The 18,292-nt window shown below is 44.3% G+C and overlaps 2 protein-coding genes across 19 annotated transcripts in view; one reads left to right on the top strand and one right to left on the bottom strand.

Moving 5' to 3' along the window:
* SPAG1 (sperm associated antigen 1) overlaps nucleotides 1–18,292 on the bottom strand; it is a 78,350-nt gene that overhangs the window by 3,578 nt on the left and 56,480 nt on the right. For all 6 annotated transcript variants that reach the window (XM_081503424.1, XM_081503422.1, XM_081503426.1 and 3 more), the window contains 4 exons: nucleotides 15,122–15,274; nucleotides 10,432–10,598; nucleotides 7,339–7,468; nucleotides 4,371–4,497 (listed from right to left, as the gene is read on the bottom strand). In XM_081503424.1, coding sequence (XP_081359550.1) covers nucleotides 4,371–4,497; nucleotides 7,339–7,468; nucleotides 10,432–10,598; nucleotides 15,122–15,274 — 577 coding nt within the window. The remainder of the gene's footprint in view (nucleotides 1–4,370; nucleotides 4,498–7,338; nucleotides 7,469–10,431; nucleotides 10,599–15,121; nucleotides 15,275–18,292) is intronic.
* The window catches only part of RNF19A (ring finger protein 19A, RBR E3 ubiquitin protein ligase), a 104,348-nt gene that overhangs the window by 85,721 nt on the left and 335 nt on the right, over nucleotides 1–18,292 (top strand). For 4 of the 13 annotated variants that reach the window (XR_014057411.1, XR_014057415.1, XR_014057407.1 and 1 more), the window contains 4 exons: nucleotides 6,278–6,450; nucleotides 13,627–13,745; nucleotides 16,105–16,381; nucleotides 17,590–17,841. The gene's annotated coding sequence lies outside the window, so the exon portion shown is untranslated. Of the gene's footprint in view, nucleotides 1–499; nucleotides 1,000–6,277; nucleotides 6,451–13,626; nucleotides 13,746–16,104; nucleotides 16,751–17,589; nucleotides 17,842–18,292 lie in introns of those variants that run through there. The other 9 variants (XR_014057419.1, XR_014057434.1, XR_014057438.1 and 6 more) reach the window with 4 other exon arrangements.

Raw genomic sequence — 18,292 nt, 5'->3', positions numbered from 1 at the left:
TTAATTCTGTGAGGAGGCGAAGAATTCCAATGATGTGTAACCTCTCAAGTATTCATGACATATAATAATAGCATGCACTGGACACGAAGCACAGGTAAAATGAGTTAGTGGTTATGTGACATTCCTGGGGGACTAGCTGTAAGGACACAGCCCCTCCCACTCCACCCAGCAATATAATGTGCTTAAAGGGATAGCCTTAAACCCACTCTAACTTATTGTTTAAAAAAGGTGAATTATTTATGAACTATAGTATATCAGTACTATTGACAACTAATCTGCACATAGTAGTGTGTCGCCAGAGCACAGTCAGAACCTGCCTCAAGAAAACAAGTGACACTGTGTTTCCATCCCGGGTGTTCAGGCAGGGAGGGAATCGCACGGAAAGGCACGGGGGTGGGGCAGCAGGGCAAGCTGAAGGAGGACTGATAGCTAAGTCTTCCTTCTCCACATTTTATTCCCACAACTGCCCTATAAATACTTTTATTGTCCCCATTTAAAGACGAGGAAACCGAGGCACAGAAAGTTGAGATGATCAAGACAGCAATGAACAGAAGGTGGGTGTGAGGACGGCTGTGGAGCTCAAGGGAGAGGCCTGAAAACAGAGCCTTGGAAATGGAGGGTCACCACCGAGGCATGGACGTGACTCTTTTTCCATCCGTTCAAGGAAAGTTCGTGCCTAAAGACCAATCTGTTTGGTTAGAAGAAAACCTAAGAAAGCAAGAAATACACTTTGATAAATGTTAACCAGAGGCAGGCAGTGTGAAGAGAGGGCCCAAGAGCAGGAAGGGTCGGACGGCCATGGGGTGGAGGGTGCAGAGGGGGGGCCCGGCCGCCGGGTCAACACAGCGTCAGACGAGACGGGTCACTGGTGCTCCGTGTGCTTCGGGCTGGGACACGGTGAGGGAGCAGAGAGCGGGGTCTGGGCCCTCATGGAAGCTCATGTCTTACGAGGGGAAACAATACGATGACAAGTGAATAGACGAATAAATAAAGTAAGCGTGCGTGCACTGTCATTTATGCAAGTAAGAAAAGCAAGGGTTGAGATGGACGCTAACAAGGGGCAGGAGTCTCCTTTGATACTGCTTGGTAGAGCGGAGGAGACTGGAAGGGAAGCCAGCCCTTGGAGTGGAGGACAGAGCTTACACACAAAGGAAAGTGGCTCCAGCAAAAAAGGAGGACAGTAAGAGATGCTAATGACCTTATTAGGCCTTAAAAAAAAAAGATAAATCACATATGTTTGTGACAACATTTACTATTAATAAATGTGCTTAAACTACAGTAACAACAATTACTTTAGATGGTATTACTGTTTTTGATACTTTGGGCCTGCTGGCTTCCCTGGATGGCTGTCAGTTCCCAAGGGCAGGCTACATGTCTCAGCACCTCTATGCTCCCACAGCCCAGCACACACGTGGCACTCAAGAGAGTAAACAAACTGTAACTAAAACCAAGATGTTCAGTTATCTTTTCTTATGAAGAACAGCTGAACAGTAAGAAAAGCCCTGGACTTCCCTGGTGGCCCAGTGGTTAAGAATCCACCTGCCAATGCAAGAGACATGGGTTTGATCCCTGGTCCAGGAAGATCCCACATGCCATGAGGCAGCTGAGCCCGTGTGCCACAACTACCGAGCCCGTGTGCCCAGAGAAGCCACAGGATTGAGAAGCCAACCCCTACAACTAGAAAGGAGCCCCCGCTTTCCACAACTAGAGAAAGCCAGCACGCAGCAATGAAGACCCAGTGCAGCCAAAAATAAACTATATAGCAAAAAAAAAAGGAAAGCTCTGTAGTTTTCAAACCTGGTACACAAGGGAAAAAAAAAAATAAAGCCAGCTAGAAAACAAATAAAATATCTGAGAAAGCAGAGTTTAGCTGAGAAGCACAGGCAAGGCTCTGCTCCCTGTGGGCCCGTGGGCCACCTCCTTAGCAGTCATACAGAGGAAGCCGGTCCAGGTGTGAGTTCCGATGCATTTTATAAGCAGCATTTGAAGATACTCAAATTAAATTCACTTGGCACATAACTCAAACCACAGGGGATATAGATAAAGCTATGAGAGATCAAACCAGAAAAACAAGTTGCCAGCCTCATACTCTACCGGAGTAGGATTACTAAAAGTTGGGATTTTCTTTCTGCATCATAATGCAATTTCCAGAATTCATTCCAAGGAAGTATAAAGTTCCAGTCTTTCAAAGAGTGAGGCAGCCAGTATGGGATAAACCTGCTGTAAGAGTTTGGACGTATTGATATAGAAACTCATGAGTCATGCAGATCATGACTGCCTCATGGACCCAATCCGTTAAGTTCAAAAATAGTTGAGTAAACTTTTAAGAAGTGTCTTTTAATTCATGGTGCCACACACTCCCTAGGAAATCTTGACGTGAAGTTTACAAATGAGTATGTTGTTAACAAAAAAAGAGGAGTCGGGGGGGGGTGGTCAGGTGGCCTGGGCGCTGGGAACAGAGCAAACACACTGGGAATACAGGGCCGCCGTGGAGCTGCTGGGCTGGCAAATGGGGCAGCCACATGCCGGAGGGTGACACGGCAGTTTCATCAGGACGGAAGCTCCTACACTCGGGACACTTTTGGACCTTGCCCTCTGCACCTCTTGGCTGTTCATCTGTATCCTTTATAACAAAAGGAAGGGCCGGGGAGGGGAGGGAGGGCAGCAGCATGGCTGAGGGGTGGTGACGGGTCATCTTGCCTCAGGACAGGTGTCACTCCACTGCGACCTGAGGGGATCTAGGCTCTAGAAACGCCTGAGCGCTCAGAGCACACAAGCACACGTCCTCATCTGGTACAGGACACAGAAAACATGACCACCCTCTCTCAACAAAACCTAGGTTTTATGGAGTTATAAGGACTCTCTCAAACTCCGTAAGGTCAACACTCTGCCCTCAAACCTCTCCCTCCTGCTGCTGTACACCCTCCCTCATCACACTGCACCGCACGCATCACAGCCACACAAGACAGAACATGGGACGCGGCCCCAGTATTTATCCAAAGGAAGCGGAAACTCTAACTTGAAAAGACACTCCCATGCTCACTGCAGCATTATTCACAACAGCAGCCTAAGTGTCCACTGATGAATGAATGTATAAAGAAAATGTGGTATATCTACACAGTGGAATATTATTCAGCCATTAAAAAGGGAAGTCTTGCCATCTGTGACAACATGATGGACTTTGAAGGCATCATGCTAAGTAAAATTGCTCATACAGAGAAAGACAATTACCATATGATCTCTTATATGTGGAATCCAAAACAAGAAAAGAAAACCCAACAATGAATAACAACCTGAACTTACAGAAACAGAGAACAAAACTAGTGGTTGCCAGAGGCAAGGCGGGGGTTGGGGAGTAGGGGATGGGCAGGATGGTCGAAGATGCTCAGAAGGTACGAAATTTCAGTTATGAAATAAGCCATGGAGATGTAATGTACAGCATGATGACAAGAGGTAATAACAGCACACTGTATATTTGAGAGTCTCCAAGAGAATAAATCTTGAAAGTTCTCATCACAAGATAAAAATGTATTAACTGTATGATAAACTAAACATACTGTGATCATCTGATCATTTCACAATACATACAAATATCAAATCATTATGTCATACACTGGATACTAATATAAAATGTCAAGTATATCTCAATTAAAAAAAAAACGTTAAAGAGAAAAAAAAATCAATGACCTATACACTTACAATGTGTGAACTTCATTGTATTAAACTTTAATCAGATTCTTTAAAAATACCATTGCAGGAAATGCCATTTCCCAGAATGTTTTCTGAGTTTTCCTTGTGTTGTTATTTGCTACAAATGAGAATGTTCACTTGAGTTTTCCACACAGAAGAAGCAGCGTCAAGAAAAGCGTAATTCTATAAACTTTCTTTGAAAATCATGGCGTGGTTTTCTTCGCGAAGACATAGGGCTTCATAGGGACCACTTGCCAGCTTGTGGCTCAAATCACCACGGGCTTCCCAGCCTCTGCTGCGGCTCTACCAGTGTCGATGGGTGAGCACCTCTTCTGTTCTGTTCCTTCCTCCCCTCCCCACCAACAACCCTCTGCTCGAGGAATCCAAGGGCATTGCTGGTGGCCTTCAGTAATTCAGCAGACCTTCCTGTCCCTTAAAGGGGACCTGTTCTAACTAATGACACTCCTTAGAAAATCAGGAAATAAATCATCATTCTTGAGCTGGAAGGAATCTTAGGAATCTGCGGCATCTTCCTATATTTCAGAATTGTTGAGTAGGGAACCAGGCTTAAACCCCAGGATATTGCCACGCCCATTCCTCAAGCCCACAATTTATGTTCATCGAAAGCACACGGTTTGTTCAGAGCTGACCCTGACATATGAAAACAAAGACTTCCTCACCTTGAGCCCTTTGTGAGCAAGGGCTCGTCTATAGCAAGCTTTCACATTCCCATGATCCATCTGAAGGGCCTGGTCACAGTCCTGCTTTGCCTCTTCGAACTGGCCCAGCTTCAAGTAACAGAGGGCTCTGGTGTAATGGAATGGAACTCAGCATTATGAAAGGTAAAAACAACATATCCATAAACTTGGGCAGCTAATAGAAATCAGGAAATAACTAAATAAGTCTGTTTCTATACCACAGCTGCTGCAATTGAAACCTAACATTTTTTTCTCCAGTGATGGCATTTTCTGGCAATACTTGCAATTAGGGGCCCTGGGGATACCACTGCAATCAAAACAGTCCAGGCCCTCAAGGAAGCTGCAGTTTAGGGGAAGAGACAGTCTATTAAAAGAAGCAGATGTAATGAAATCTGTAAAGGATGCTCTGGGAGCACAGAGCTGAGAGTCTCATCAGACGTGGTGAAGCTGAAGGGAGGGGAGGGGCAGTCAGGGAAGACTTCCCAGAAGAAGGGACATTTAACTTGAAGCCCAGAGTACGTACAAAGAGAGTATTATCCAATGTGAAGGCGCTGGGCTGAGACTTAAGATGCAGAGAGGGCACACAGCACGTGCAGTTCTACAGCGACAGAGAACGTGGTGCTCTTGGTGCTATGGTGGGAGTGTGGGGAGAGGTTTGAGGAGGGGGAGGCCAGACAGGAAGGGCCTGGCAGGAGGCTGAGCTTTATCCAGCACTTAATGGAGTCTGGTGATGGGTTTTTAAGGTTTTCCCAGGTGGTGCTAGGGGTAAAGAACCCGCCTGCCAATGCAGGAGATGTGAGAGACACAGGTTCAATCCCTGGGTTTGGAAGATCCCCTGGAGGAGGGCATGGCAACCCACTCCAGTACTCTTGCCTGGAGAATCCCCTTGGACAGAGGAGCCTGGCGGGCTACAGTCCGTGGGGTCGCAGAGTCAGACACGACTGAAGCAACTTAGTATGCACGATGGGTTTTTAAACAGAGGCTGACCCGTTCACGTGTTTGGGGAAGGTCACTCTAGCTGCAAAGTGGAGAATTGGAGGGGACAAGGCTGTGCAGGGGACATCTGGGAGGGCGGGGCAGACGGTGAGGGAGAGTTGGTGAGAGCCAGAGTGGGACTGATAGGGAGGGCGGACGGAAAAGCTCAGTCCTAGGGGAATTTAGAAGTCAGGACACCTGAGCTGCACGGACTGACGAGGGAGGCGTGGGTCAGGGGTGAGAAGCCATCAGGAACACAGAAGGCAGGGCGGTGCACAAGTCCAGGGCTCAGAGACAGAGATCAGTTCAGTTCAGTCGCTCAGTCGTGTCCGACTCTTTGCGACCCCATGGACTGCAGCACAACAGGCTTCCCTGTCCATCACCAACTCCCGGAGTTTGCCCAAACTCACGTCCACAGAGATGCGAGGCTCAGAACTGGAAGGTGGTAAATGGAGCTGGGGAGAGGATGAAATAGGCCAGAGGATATTAGAGCAAAAAAGGGATCTACACCTTTAGAAGCCCAAGAACAGCAGGGAAAGAAAAGCCTAAGAAAAAAAAGAAAAGCCTTAGAGAGGGAGCAGGGGAGAGCCAGGCACATGAGCGGTCTGCATAAGAGGGGAGGCAGTCTCTGGGGAAAATGAAGAGGCCACTGACGCCCAAGACCACAGAGGGCGAACAGGAGAAGGGCAGAAAAATACCTGCTGGTTTAGTGACAGAACTTTTCACAAAAGAAGGTCGCCAAAAAGAGGAAAACGTGTACAAAAACGAAACAGTGAGAACTTAAGTTTAAAATATTTTCTGAAATAGCTACAAAAACCCATGCCGAGTCACTATTCTTTAGGAACCATACCTTAACCATCCTCGTCACTGAAGACTCTCTACTCCCTAAAAAATTTCCAATCACCGTATTCCAGGTATTCCACTGTATTCCACCTTTTTCACCATAACGTGAGCAGTGTTCTGGAACAGTCGGCTCATTCTGACTGCACTCCAGAAGACGCGGACCCTGCCCTCAGCGCTTCAAGAGGAAAGGGGCACTGGAGACACTAGCGTGAAAGACAGCTGATTCCTGGTTCCACTCTGGAGGGTGAGGCTGAAGCCGCCTCACCAGCGGCCTCACACCAGGGAGGGAGGGTCAGGGAGGCCTCACACCAGGGAGGGAGGGTCAGGGAGACCTCACACCAGGGAAGGAAGGTCAGGGAGGCCTCACACCACGGAGGGAGGGGCAGGGAGGCCTCACACCAGAGAGGGAGGGGCAGGGAGGCCTCACACCAGGGAGGGAGGGGCAGGGAGGCCTCACACCAGGGAGGGAGGGGCAGGGAGGCCTCACACCAGAGGGAGGGGCAGGGAGGCCTCACACCAGGGAGGGAGGCAGGGAGGCCTCACACCAGAGGGAGGGGCAGGGAGGCCTCACACCAGGGAGGGAGGGGCAGGGAGGCCTCACACCAGGGAGGGAGGGGCAGGGAGGCCTCACACCAGGGAGGGAGGGGCAGGGAGACCTCACACCAGGGAAGGAAGGTCAGGGAGGCCTCACACCACGAGGGAGGGGCAGGGAGGCCTCACACCAGAGAGGGAGGGGCAGGGAGGCCTCACACCAGAGAGGGAGGGGCAGGGAGGCCTCACACCAGAGGGAGGGGCAGGGAGGCCTCACACCAGGGAGGGAGGGGCAGGGAGGCCTCACACCAGGGAGGCCTCACACCAGGGAGTGTCAGGGCAGCACCAGCCAAGGCAGCCATGGCTGAGCAGGAACCCTAACACAGCCCGTGTCAGCCCTGCCAGCAACAAGACACTAAGACACCTCAGGCTTTCAATCTCTCCTATGGCCTCACTTCTTTAAAAAAGAAACACTCACTTAAAACAATTTACTGTATATACCAAATTCTCAGAGTCATGGGGAAAAACTTTGGTAATCAGTCTGTAATTTTTTCATCAAAAATATTAACATAAGAAATAGAGAAAGTGACAGAGAACTTGCCTGTTTGTATAAATGGCACATTCCTTGTTAATCTTTAAGCACTCACTGTATTTACTAAGGGCATCTTTATAGTTTTTGTCTTTTACACATTGATTTCCTTCTTCTTTAAGGATTTTAAATACTTTTTCATCTACAGGACACACAAAAAAAGTGAAATTATTCATACAAGCACCTCTACAAAACTTTAAGTATACCGTAAACTAAGTGACCACAAACCATACAGAGCTAAAGTCTAAATGGAACAAAATTTTGTATACAAATTAAAAAGGCAAATTGGCTACAAGTGAAAATTTGATTACACAATGACGACACTGTTTTTTTCAAATTAGAAAATAAAATACAAGCGATTATATCATTTTATCCATATTGATATGCCTTCTTCTCTCTGCTGGATAGTAACTATGTCATGAAAAATGGACAAACAAACCCATTAAAGCCTAAATTAGACCTCTTCCAACAGTCCAAGTTTCCTTGGAAAAACCACAGCTCCTCCACTCTCTGCTTCTGTGGTTTCAGTAAAGCAAACCCCACCCCAGCCCTACCTTTTGGGGTAATCTGTGCTTTACTAACCAGTACATTATACTGCCTTGGCCACAGTCAGCTATTTGGTCAGGGAAGGACCTATGAGAGCCAGTGAGCAACAATAAGATTTTTGTGGCAGCTTCTGCTAAGGTAATTCTTGCTTTTCCCTGTGGAATGTGAGGATAAGAGGAGGGGCTATTTTGTCATCATGCAATACAAGGGGAGAATCTGTCTGAGAATGGGGTCAACAGAGCAAGAGAGATGCCAAGACAGAGAGCTCAAGAATAACCTCTGAGCCCTGAATCCAGCCGCCTGGGCAGCTATCCTACCTATGGACTTTTCCACAAGGGGGGAGCCAATAAGCAACCTTTTCTGCTTAAGACATTCATGGTTGGGTTTTCTGTTACCTGTGATCAGAGAGTCCCAACTATTACTGTTACCTATTATCTTGCCGTGAGCATGGCTGACCCTCCACTCAGGATCCATTTCCTTCTTCCTAAGGGTACCTCGATATTCACACAGCTATCACGCCTCTCCTACTCAGCCCATGTGTCTGGGGGAAGCTGACCCCACCAATCAGAACTTGGGTCTAAGCCAATCATGGCATTTCTTCATCACAGGGAGTGGCTCAGGAATGAGCACATGACTCATTAGAATAAATACCAAGACAGTTTAGCCTACAGAACAACAGGCTAAAAAAGCTAGGTCTTTAGGGCAACATATTTCCTCATTCTTAAATTAATACTACCAAAAGCAGTGGGGTCTCTCTCTCTCTCTTTGGACACTGATCTGTGCAGTCATGAAGTCTACAACTGCTACAGTTCTGTATTTCTGGCCATACCCTGAGCCCTGACAAATCGTGCCTGATTTTGGAGCCTGCCTGGGCCCTTTCAGTTACTTTGAGCCAAAACTATTTCCTTACAGTTATAAGACAACAAATTTTCTGTGACTTGCAACCAAGGTTGTCTAACATACATAAAATATTAAAATTTAAAGTTTTAAATCTATGTATTAACTTTATAGAGTATCTTGCTATAAAATGAAAATCCATAACTTAAATTTTAAAATATATCTTTAAACTCTGTGATCTAAAGATCCTGATAGATGTACTGAATTTATAGTATAAACTCGGAATATAAATGATAACCTTATTTGTCCCTCTGCACAAATGGCAGGAATATTAATTTTTCATTCCTTATTTCAAATCACAGAATATTTCTGCCTAATGTTTCCTGTTTCAAAAGATCTCACACTATGCAGCCAAATGACACTCGCCATAAATCTTAGTGTCTATATAAGCTCTAAAACAGATTATTACAGAGCATTTTTTCCCTCTAATTTGCTGAAAAATTTTCCTCAAGCTTTTCTTCCCACACTGTTTTTAGGAATGTGGAACCCAGTCTCACTAATAAATATGAACAGAAAGAACTGATTATTCTTGTGCTCATGATTTGCTAGCACATATCTACAACATGGTTAGTTTTTGCACGTTATTAATAATGAAGAGCTACTCTTTACTGACCAAATACTTTGTGCCAGTCCCCATTGGATTACAGACTCTAGAAACTAGAGATCTTCACTCTTTCCCCAGGACTGCCACCCATTTAAAAGCCTTGGCAGAAGTTCCCTGCCTCTTCTTTCTAGGCAAGGAAAAGGTGAGGGTCTAACACCACCCTCTGGGACATCCCAGTTCAGGAACTTCAGGGGCTTTGCAAGATGAAGCCCAACAAAGGCACACACAGGTCCCCTAAGCAGGCAGGAGAAATGGAGCCTTAGCCGGATTTCAGGCAGAAGGCAAGAGTGAGGTCACACTGACTACACACTCTACACAAAGTGCTAAGGTAGGCACTGTGGGGATGCAGGTGTGGGCCTGAACAACTATGATGTCAGACAGGAGGTACTGCTAAGATACATGTTACAGGGTTTTATTCTTTCAAAAACATCAATTTCACTACACTAGCCTTGCCACATTCATGGTATGAAAAGAATTACATGGCTACTTAATTCTTTTTCTTATTATTAATGACAATGCTGACTCAACCTTTATTAGGGGCTTCCCTGGTGGCTCAGTGGTAAAGAATTCGCCTGCAATGCAGGAGATGCAGGTTCAATCCTCGGATCGGGAAGATCCCCTGGAGGAAGAAGTAGCGACCCACTCCAGTATTCTTACCTGGGAAATCCCATGGACAGAGGAGCCTGGTGAGCTACAGTCCATGGGGTTGCAAAGAACTGGACACGACTGAGCGACTAAACAACAACAACCTTTATAAAGAGGTTACCGTACGCTTACACAGTCAGCATGTTGTGCTGAGTGTGCTGTATGCGTATCTCCACTTATTCCTGAGCATAACTCCATGAGACAGTTACTCACATCTTCCCCTTTCATATACATGAAGACACTGGAGGTAGGAGCAACTTCGTAAGATTCTGCAGTTAGACAGAGGGAGAGCGGGGTCTTGAACTTAAACCCAGGTCTGATGCCTGGTATCACGCATTTATTCTCCTGCTTTACTGTGAAAATAATACACACAGCTCACAACCTCAGAAGAAACAAGTGTAGGCTTCCCCTACCTGGCGTGCGCAGTTGGGGATGGCAGCAGGAATCTCCCACTTGGTCTGGGGGTGTCTCCGCCACAGGCCGCCAAGCCCGCACTTGTGCGGAGGTGGGCACAGCAGGAATGGGTGGCAGCTTCTCCCGCCAGTTTGGGCCATCCAGAGCGATCAAAATCTTCGTTATCCTAAAAAGAAAATCAGTTTTCTCTGTTGATCATGCAGTTTGCTTTTTTATATTACTGAAGGTCACATCAGGGTAAAACTTAACAAAGTGCTACGCAGCTCATGGGGTCGTAGAGAGTCGGACACTACTTGGCGACTGAGCAACAACAACATGCATTTTTATACTTCCCTGTAGAAAACACACCATCTTGAGCTGTTTGCTGTCCACATAAACTGTCTTTGAAAGGACTTTTAAAAGTTGCTCCAAACTATGTAACTTTAGATCTTTTTTGTATCAAAAGAAAAAATGAAGACACTTCTAAATTGGTTTAAGAAATTTTTAAATGTATATGCAATAAAATTTTAATTTTTTAAAAAAGTAAAGTAGAAAACTAAAATTTAGGAGGCCTAGAAGAAATGTGCCCCACATAACATTTCATATAATTGCTAAAGTGATTATTACTCTTAAGACTTAACAGAAATATTTTAGAATTTCTATGCCCAAACTGTACACTAAAGATAGGTATACAGGACTGGCTGCTAAAACTGATGAGGGTGTGCACTTGCGTGTGCTTAGTTACTCAGTCGTGTCTGACTCTTTGCGACCCCATGGACTGTAGCCCACCAGGCTCCTCTGTCCATGGGATTTCCCAGGCAAGAGTGGGTTGCCATTCCCTTCTCCAGGGGATCTTCCCAATCCAGGAATCAAACTTGTGTCTCCTGCACTGGCAGGATTCTTTAACACTCAGCCACTTGGGAGCCCAAAACTGATGAGGAGTGGCTGTCAAATGGAATAGTGCTTCTTCTTGGAACATTAACGTATGGTTAAGATACTCTTACCTTGCATTTTTTCATCTCTAAAACAATCCACTCATTGTGTTTTCATATGCATAAAGATAAAAGAATTCAATACTGGATTCTACTAGAAGGACCCCTGTATTAATGACATTTGCTAATGGCTATAAATAATATTCAGATTACCACCCCTGATTATCACTTTCCCATCATTTTAAACAAAGTATCATACTTAGATTTTAAAACAAAACTAAATTATGTCTGGGATAAATCTGGTTTTAAAAAAAGGTGCTCCCCATGACTGAGAAAGTCACTGGTAATTAGTAGAATGCATTCAAATTAGTTAACTCAGTAGTACTTTTTATGTGAAAAAATTATATTTATATAGAGCCAAATATAATACATACATTTTCCCTACAGTTTCATAAACTTAAATTTCAACAGTGATCTTTGCTTATGATAGCCACATCTCATATTCTAGTGCAAAAAAAATTTTTTTTAAATAATGTATAACCACCCACCATAGCAGAAGAAAAAGACGCTTTAGAAAAAAGAATTTTCAAGCAAAACTTGTATTACCAGCAGAAAGGAAGGAAGAAGCAGCTTAAAAGAGATGATGTGTTGCCAAGGAGTAAATAAGTATATGCAGGGAAATGTAACATATGAGATTCCTGGAGAGGAAAAGAGGAATATGATTAATGGAAGAAACAAACAAAATAAGCATAGATGTTTAATTTTCAAAAAAAAAGCTGCTTAGATGGAAAAGCAAGCATAAATATAGGGTTCATGAAAAGGAATAGTGAAATTTTTTAATGAATATTTTACAGAAAATATATATGCCAAAACCAGACAAGCCTCCTCACCTTCTTATAAAATGATACATAAGCAATAACCATTCCATTAAAAAAAATGAATGAGTCTTAAAAGTCAATCTGTGTAAAAGCACCTTCTTGAGTACATCTAAAAATTACAATACAATTCTCAAAAAACTAAACAGAATTACCATATGATCCAGCAATTCCATGCCTAGGAATATACCAAAAGGAACTGAAAACAGGTATGCAAACAAAACCTTGCGCATGATGTTCACAGCAGCACTATTCACAATAGCCAAATGGAGGAAACAGCTGAAATGTCCTTCAACAGATTAATGGGTGAACACAATGTGACACATCCATACACTGGAATATTACTCAGTCATGAAAAGAAATGACATCATCACACATGCCACACCATGGACCAACCTTGAAAACATAAGCTATGTGAGTCAGGCACAAAAGCTACACACTGTATGTTTCTATTTATATGAACTCTCCAGAATAAGTAAATCCATAGAGACAGAAAGCAAATCAGGGGCTTAATGGGGGTTTCCCTTTGGGGGGGGATGAAGTACTTTGGAACTATTAGAGGTGGCGCCTGTCTAATACTGTGAGTGTATGAAAGGCCACTAAACTGTACACCTAAAAATAGTAAATTCAGTTGTTATGTGAATTTTGCTTCAATTTTTTAAAAAGTGTAAAAAATGTAGAAGATTCAGAAATATGAATGATCACAGTCTCTCAGACACAAATTTCTCCCTTCAGACCCATTCAGTCTATCACTATGAACCAGAGTTCCTAAAACACCTCTTCACAGGCCCCTTGTCTCTGGCAGATACTTCAGGTGTCTTCCCACTTTTTTTCCACGAGAACCTCTAACCCTGGGAGAAGATCCTACTTTCCCAACCATCTCGGAGACTCCCAGGCAGAGGATGGGTGAATTAATAGCAGAAACCCACAGCACAGGGTCTCCTGGAGAATGCATTCACTCCACACAATTTTACTGAGGATGCCTACTGTACAAGGCACCGCAATAGCTCAGCTGGATCAGCACAACCCTGACTTCCCAGAACTCTTAGTGAAATGAATCTAAAAGAACTTTATGAAAAGAGACAATATGGAAAGAAGGCACAGCTTGGAGGGAGAGGACCCTGAAGGGCATGTGTGCCGGGGGAGATGGGTGGATCAGGGGACATCTTCTCCTAAAGGGCAGAAGGGACTTAGCCGGACAAAATCAGGGAATAACAGCCTTCAGGAGCCCATGTGGAGGCAGCAAGTGATGTGCAACCAGGCGGCTGTGCAGCAGGAGAAAAGGCTTGGAGGGCTCCCAGGGACACCCCTGATTTTACAGGATGGAGACCATGCCCTGAATGCCCATGGTTCCATCGGGTCCCACTCTAGATCCAATAACCATTATCTATCCTTCTCTTCCCAACAGGCGGGTACCAAACAGGTCCCTAGCAACCACAGAGAAGAAGCACCAGGGAAAAGCCGCCCACTCAACACACAGATCTTTCCAACAGTTTTCTCCAAAGTGCAGCGGGACCAGGCGGGGAGGTAAGGCAGGGCTGTAAAACATGAGTTAATCTGAAACCTGCCGTTCTGGTCTTCTTCAGCTTTGTTCAAGGTCCCCTTCGTGGTCTATCAGTGCCCTTCACCAACCACCTCCAGCGCTCGTTCTCCAGCAGCTGCAGCCCGCAGACCAAGGCAGCCTGACCCCTCTATGATCCCCCCACCTTATCAACTAATGTTCATGCTTGGGGGTAACATATCTTATGTGAAGTTGTTCCCCCCAGCTACGTTCTACTTTGCTTAAAGACAGGGACTAGGTCATTTTCCCCCCTTCCTCTCTTTCTGCGGGGTGTGTGGGACACGGTCCACTAGACCAACACAAGGCACAGTGTGACACACAAAAATCCTTGAAAGAAATTATACTTCAGACAAATGGAATTAGAAAATATCATACATAACTGGAAATGTTACCCACGTAGTAATTTTTCAAAGTTCACGTGAAAGCAATTTATGAAATCTGGAAGCTCTTACTTTCCCATTCTCACCTAGGGAGTAAATAGGTCATAATATAAATTAGACCCAAATTCTGTGCTATTTCACCATCCTGTGCTGTGCTTTGTTGCTCAGTCATGTCTGACTCTTTGCGACCCCATGAACTGTAGCCTGCCAGGATCCTCTGTCCAAAGGGATTCTCCAGGCAAGAATACTGGAGTGGGTGGCCATGCCCTCCTCCAGGGGATCTTCCCCACCCAGGGATCGAACCCAGGTCTCCCACATTGCACACGGGTTCTTTACTGACTGAGCCACAAGGGAAGCCATCACCATCCTAGATGAGTGTCTGTCTAAAGGACATATAACACAAACATCTAGCAGGATCATGAAACATCCACTCTCCTGAGGAGAAAATACAGTATGTTTCCAGTGACAGATGTGGTACCAATGAACACCTGCAGATCCTGTAGAAGACTCAACATGGCAGGCTTTGCTACATTTTTGGATCTCGTCCTGTAATCAGTACTGACGCATGACATCACTGAAAACACCTTTCTAACCCCACAGATATTTACAAATACTAAAATCAAATTCTGTGCATCTTGAATTCCACAGAAGAGCTATACCCTGTGCTGTTTTTAAAATGAAGTGTATATCATATATAATATTCACTGAACAGTAATAAGTGGACCAGGAAACTAATATAAAGGTGTCAGAGGACAACTCAAAACATATCACGGGATAGTTAGAAAGTTAGAGAGCAAGAACCATGTGGTTTTGAAGGGGTGAAAAAAGGCACGCAGCCATGTAATGCCAATAACAAAGAACATGTCCACACCTTGACCTCGTTCTGGAAGGAGGGGAAGAAATGAAACCTCATTCCGTTAGAAAACAATTCGGCCTCGGGCAGCGGCCTCCAATTAGGTTACCTGTTAATACTGTCGTTTGCTATCTGGATTCCACAGTCTATTTGCAACACTGTTTTATAATCCACGTAAGCTTTCTGATACTGCTCTACAGTTTCATAGGCCATTGCTCGTCGAAGAAGAGGCTTGATGGAGAACGGATGAAGTTCCAGGGCCCTAAAGGAGACAGAAATATTATATGTCATTTGTTACGAAGATCACTCCCTAACTTATACTAACCTGACATATCTGTTAGGACTGAACTCTCACATACATGCTTGTCTGATATTTCACCTTGGGGACCTGGCAACATACCAGAAAAGCAAACCCAGAGCAATCAGCCTGTGGTTACTTCCTTTCTTTTAAACCAGTTCCCTTTGGCACTTGCTCCTCCCCCAGTGAGACTGAGCTCCCAGGCAGCAGTCACTGCCTACCCCTCCATCGCCGCCCCCCAGGGCCGCCCCCCACCCCCACGGGCTAACAGAGCCCATGTGGCCCCGGCACAGAGTAGGCTTTTCACCAGGTTCTCGTTACTGACAGAGCCAAGGGCAAATTTTATTTGCACCTATGTACTTACTAAGGCACTTAGCACAGGACCACAAAAACCTACAATACCTTTTGAAAATCAGCCCTCTAAAACTTAACACGGTTGATTATGATTTACTTGCTGCCAAAGGGCTTCAAAAATAGACCGGAGGAAATCGAGGAAGTTAGTATACAATGATTTCTGTAAGTCGTGAATTTTCTAGTGCACTTTTTATTCTGTGAAGTACTTCCAGTAACACTAGAGATGTATTTCAAGGTTATATTCCTTGGTTTTGTTTGAAGTAACTGCTTAAGGCTACGTTACTAACTTAATGCACTTTACTATACTCTGAAATAAAGCATGCAATCAAAAGATGGTATTTATGAGTGAAAACTATTGTACTCTTAGTTTTAACAAAATCAGCTGAAACTGTAAAGTAATATTATGGATTGATACCAACATTTATTAATATTCCACGCAGAGATCCCATGAAGAGCCTACTTCCTCTCTGATCCGCTAACAGGAATCTGCGCCAGACCGTCCACAGTGGGGATAAAGGTTTGCTTGCCTGGTGATTCTTATGCACAAGCACTTTGTATATATCAGACATCTGACCTGCTTCAGGAAAAGCATGATTTCTTCCCCAGTAGATCTGTCTATTCCTGTCTACAATGATCTAGAAGGAGGAAGCCCTGACAACACCTGCAGGTGTGAGTCTCTGCAGACGTTCTCATCTAATGGCACAACAGGCCTGGAAGGTAAATATTCATATGTTCAGGTCACTGATGAGGGAGCGATCGGCCACATGCCTGATCTTCTGAACTTAAGCCACGGGAGACCAAGGGCATTGCTGGTCTCAGTCATTACTATATCCCAGCACCTAGATCACAGAGGGCCACTGGAGGCGCTCAGCAAAGCCCTCCCAAGTGAACCTTCAGGACCCATACTCTTGCCACCACAAGGACAGATGAAAGCACCACAGATTAGGAAAGGCGCAGTCACCTGCCACCCGGAGCCCTTGGTAATTCTTCACATTGTACAGATACTCAACTGCACATGCGGGTGTGCTCCTAGGCTGTATACCACTGACTTTGTTCTAGAGATGTCATTAAACCTAATTAGCATCATTTCTTTGAGAAATAATCATTTTTGCTCTGCCTAGGTACTAGGATTGGGGATGATTTTAACGATCTCTTTTGCATCGTACTGGATTTAAAATTTTTTTTTTCCGTAATAGGTATGTGTTACTCTTGTAACCAGTAAAAGTTATTTTAAAAATAAAAGTCTATTAAAAACACTCAAATACTAAGAAACAGGTTTTGGGGTATCAGGATCTATCACCTCTACCCCTGTCTTAAATCTACCTTAGTTTAATGCTTAGGAGATATTAACTACATGAACACTAATTATAAATATAGGTCACAGACACAAGACTACTCCCATTTTACCAAAGACTTCCAATGCCCGAGGAACTATTTATCCACAAGATGGACCTGAGATAGATGTAGAATCTAAAACTTAATGAGATGATGCATTTAATTTATAGCACTTCCCAGCTGAGTAAATGCAAAGTTTTTTTCTTTTTAACTACAATCCTGAAAATGAATGTGAGCTTATGAATGGGAATTCCACTAAAGGAAAAAAAAAAAAGTACATCTATTCATAAACACACACAGAACTTTTAAATCAGAGTTTACAAAAGCTTAACTATTCAAGTTAACACAGTTAAGAATCTAAAAGAGCCTTCTAATTTCAAGTCCATCAGAGAGAAGCAAAGATGAGCAGAAACAGAATTACTAGGCAACATTCATTTGTCTTGAGTCTGTAAAAATACTCTCAATGGAAAGCCCAGGAAAGAGTTTTGATGTATTTAGATAACTCAAAAAGGTTCTCTGACAGATTCGGAGCAGTGAAGATGTTTTTTAGCTTAAAAACAATTATGAGAATTGTTTTATGGTTTTTCCAGTAGTCATGTACCGACATGAAAGACAGACCATAAAGAAGGCTGAGTGTTGAAGAATTGATGCTTTCGAATTGTGGTCCTGGAGAAGACTCTTGAGAGTCCCTTGGACAGCAATGAGATCAAATCAGTCAATCCTAAAGGAAACCAACCCTGAATATTCACTGGAAGGACTAATACTGAAGCTCCAATACTTTGACTACCAGATGTGAAGAGGTGACTCATTGGAAAAGACCCTGATGTTGGAGAAGACTGAAGGTAGGAGGAGAAGGGGATAGCAGAGGATGTGAATTTGAGCAAACTCCAGGAGACAGTGGAGGACAGAGGAGTCTGGCATGCTGCAGTCCATGGGGTCACAAAGGGATGGACACAACTTAGCAACTGAACAACAATTATGAGAATAAAAAGCAATTTCTAGAAATTGTTCTAGAAATTTCGAGAAATTATTTTATTGTTTAAAACCACTAATGTTTTAAACTTTTCTTAGGTGTCATAGCCCTGTTTCATGCTTCACCTGGAAGCCTAACCTAGAAACTTGGAGATGCTGAGAGGAGGAGAGGGCATGGCCCACAGCCCCTGAGTTTCTCAAACAAGTGTCATGCTCCCAACAGCAACTCTTGACTCTCATATGCCCCTGGGAAAGAGCTCAGGGAAGCGCTTCAGAGTAGGCCCCAGGATTGTAGACACTGAAAAATCAAATACTTTCCCC

Source organism: Giraffa tippelskirchi, chromosome 6 (genome assembly GCF_054371585.1).
Source record: "Giraffa tippelskirchi isolate mGirTip1 chromosome 6, T2T-mGirTip1v1.2.pri, whole genome shotgun sequence".
NCBI classification, from domain to species: Eukaryota; Metazoa; Chordata; class Mammalia; order Artiodactyla; family Giraffidae; genus Giraffa; species Giraffa tippelskirchi.
The sequence above is the reverse complement of the archived record's forward strand: the minus strand, read 5'-3'. Positions and strand labels throughout refer to the sequence as shown.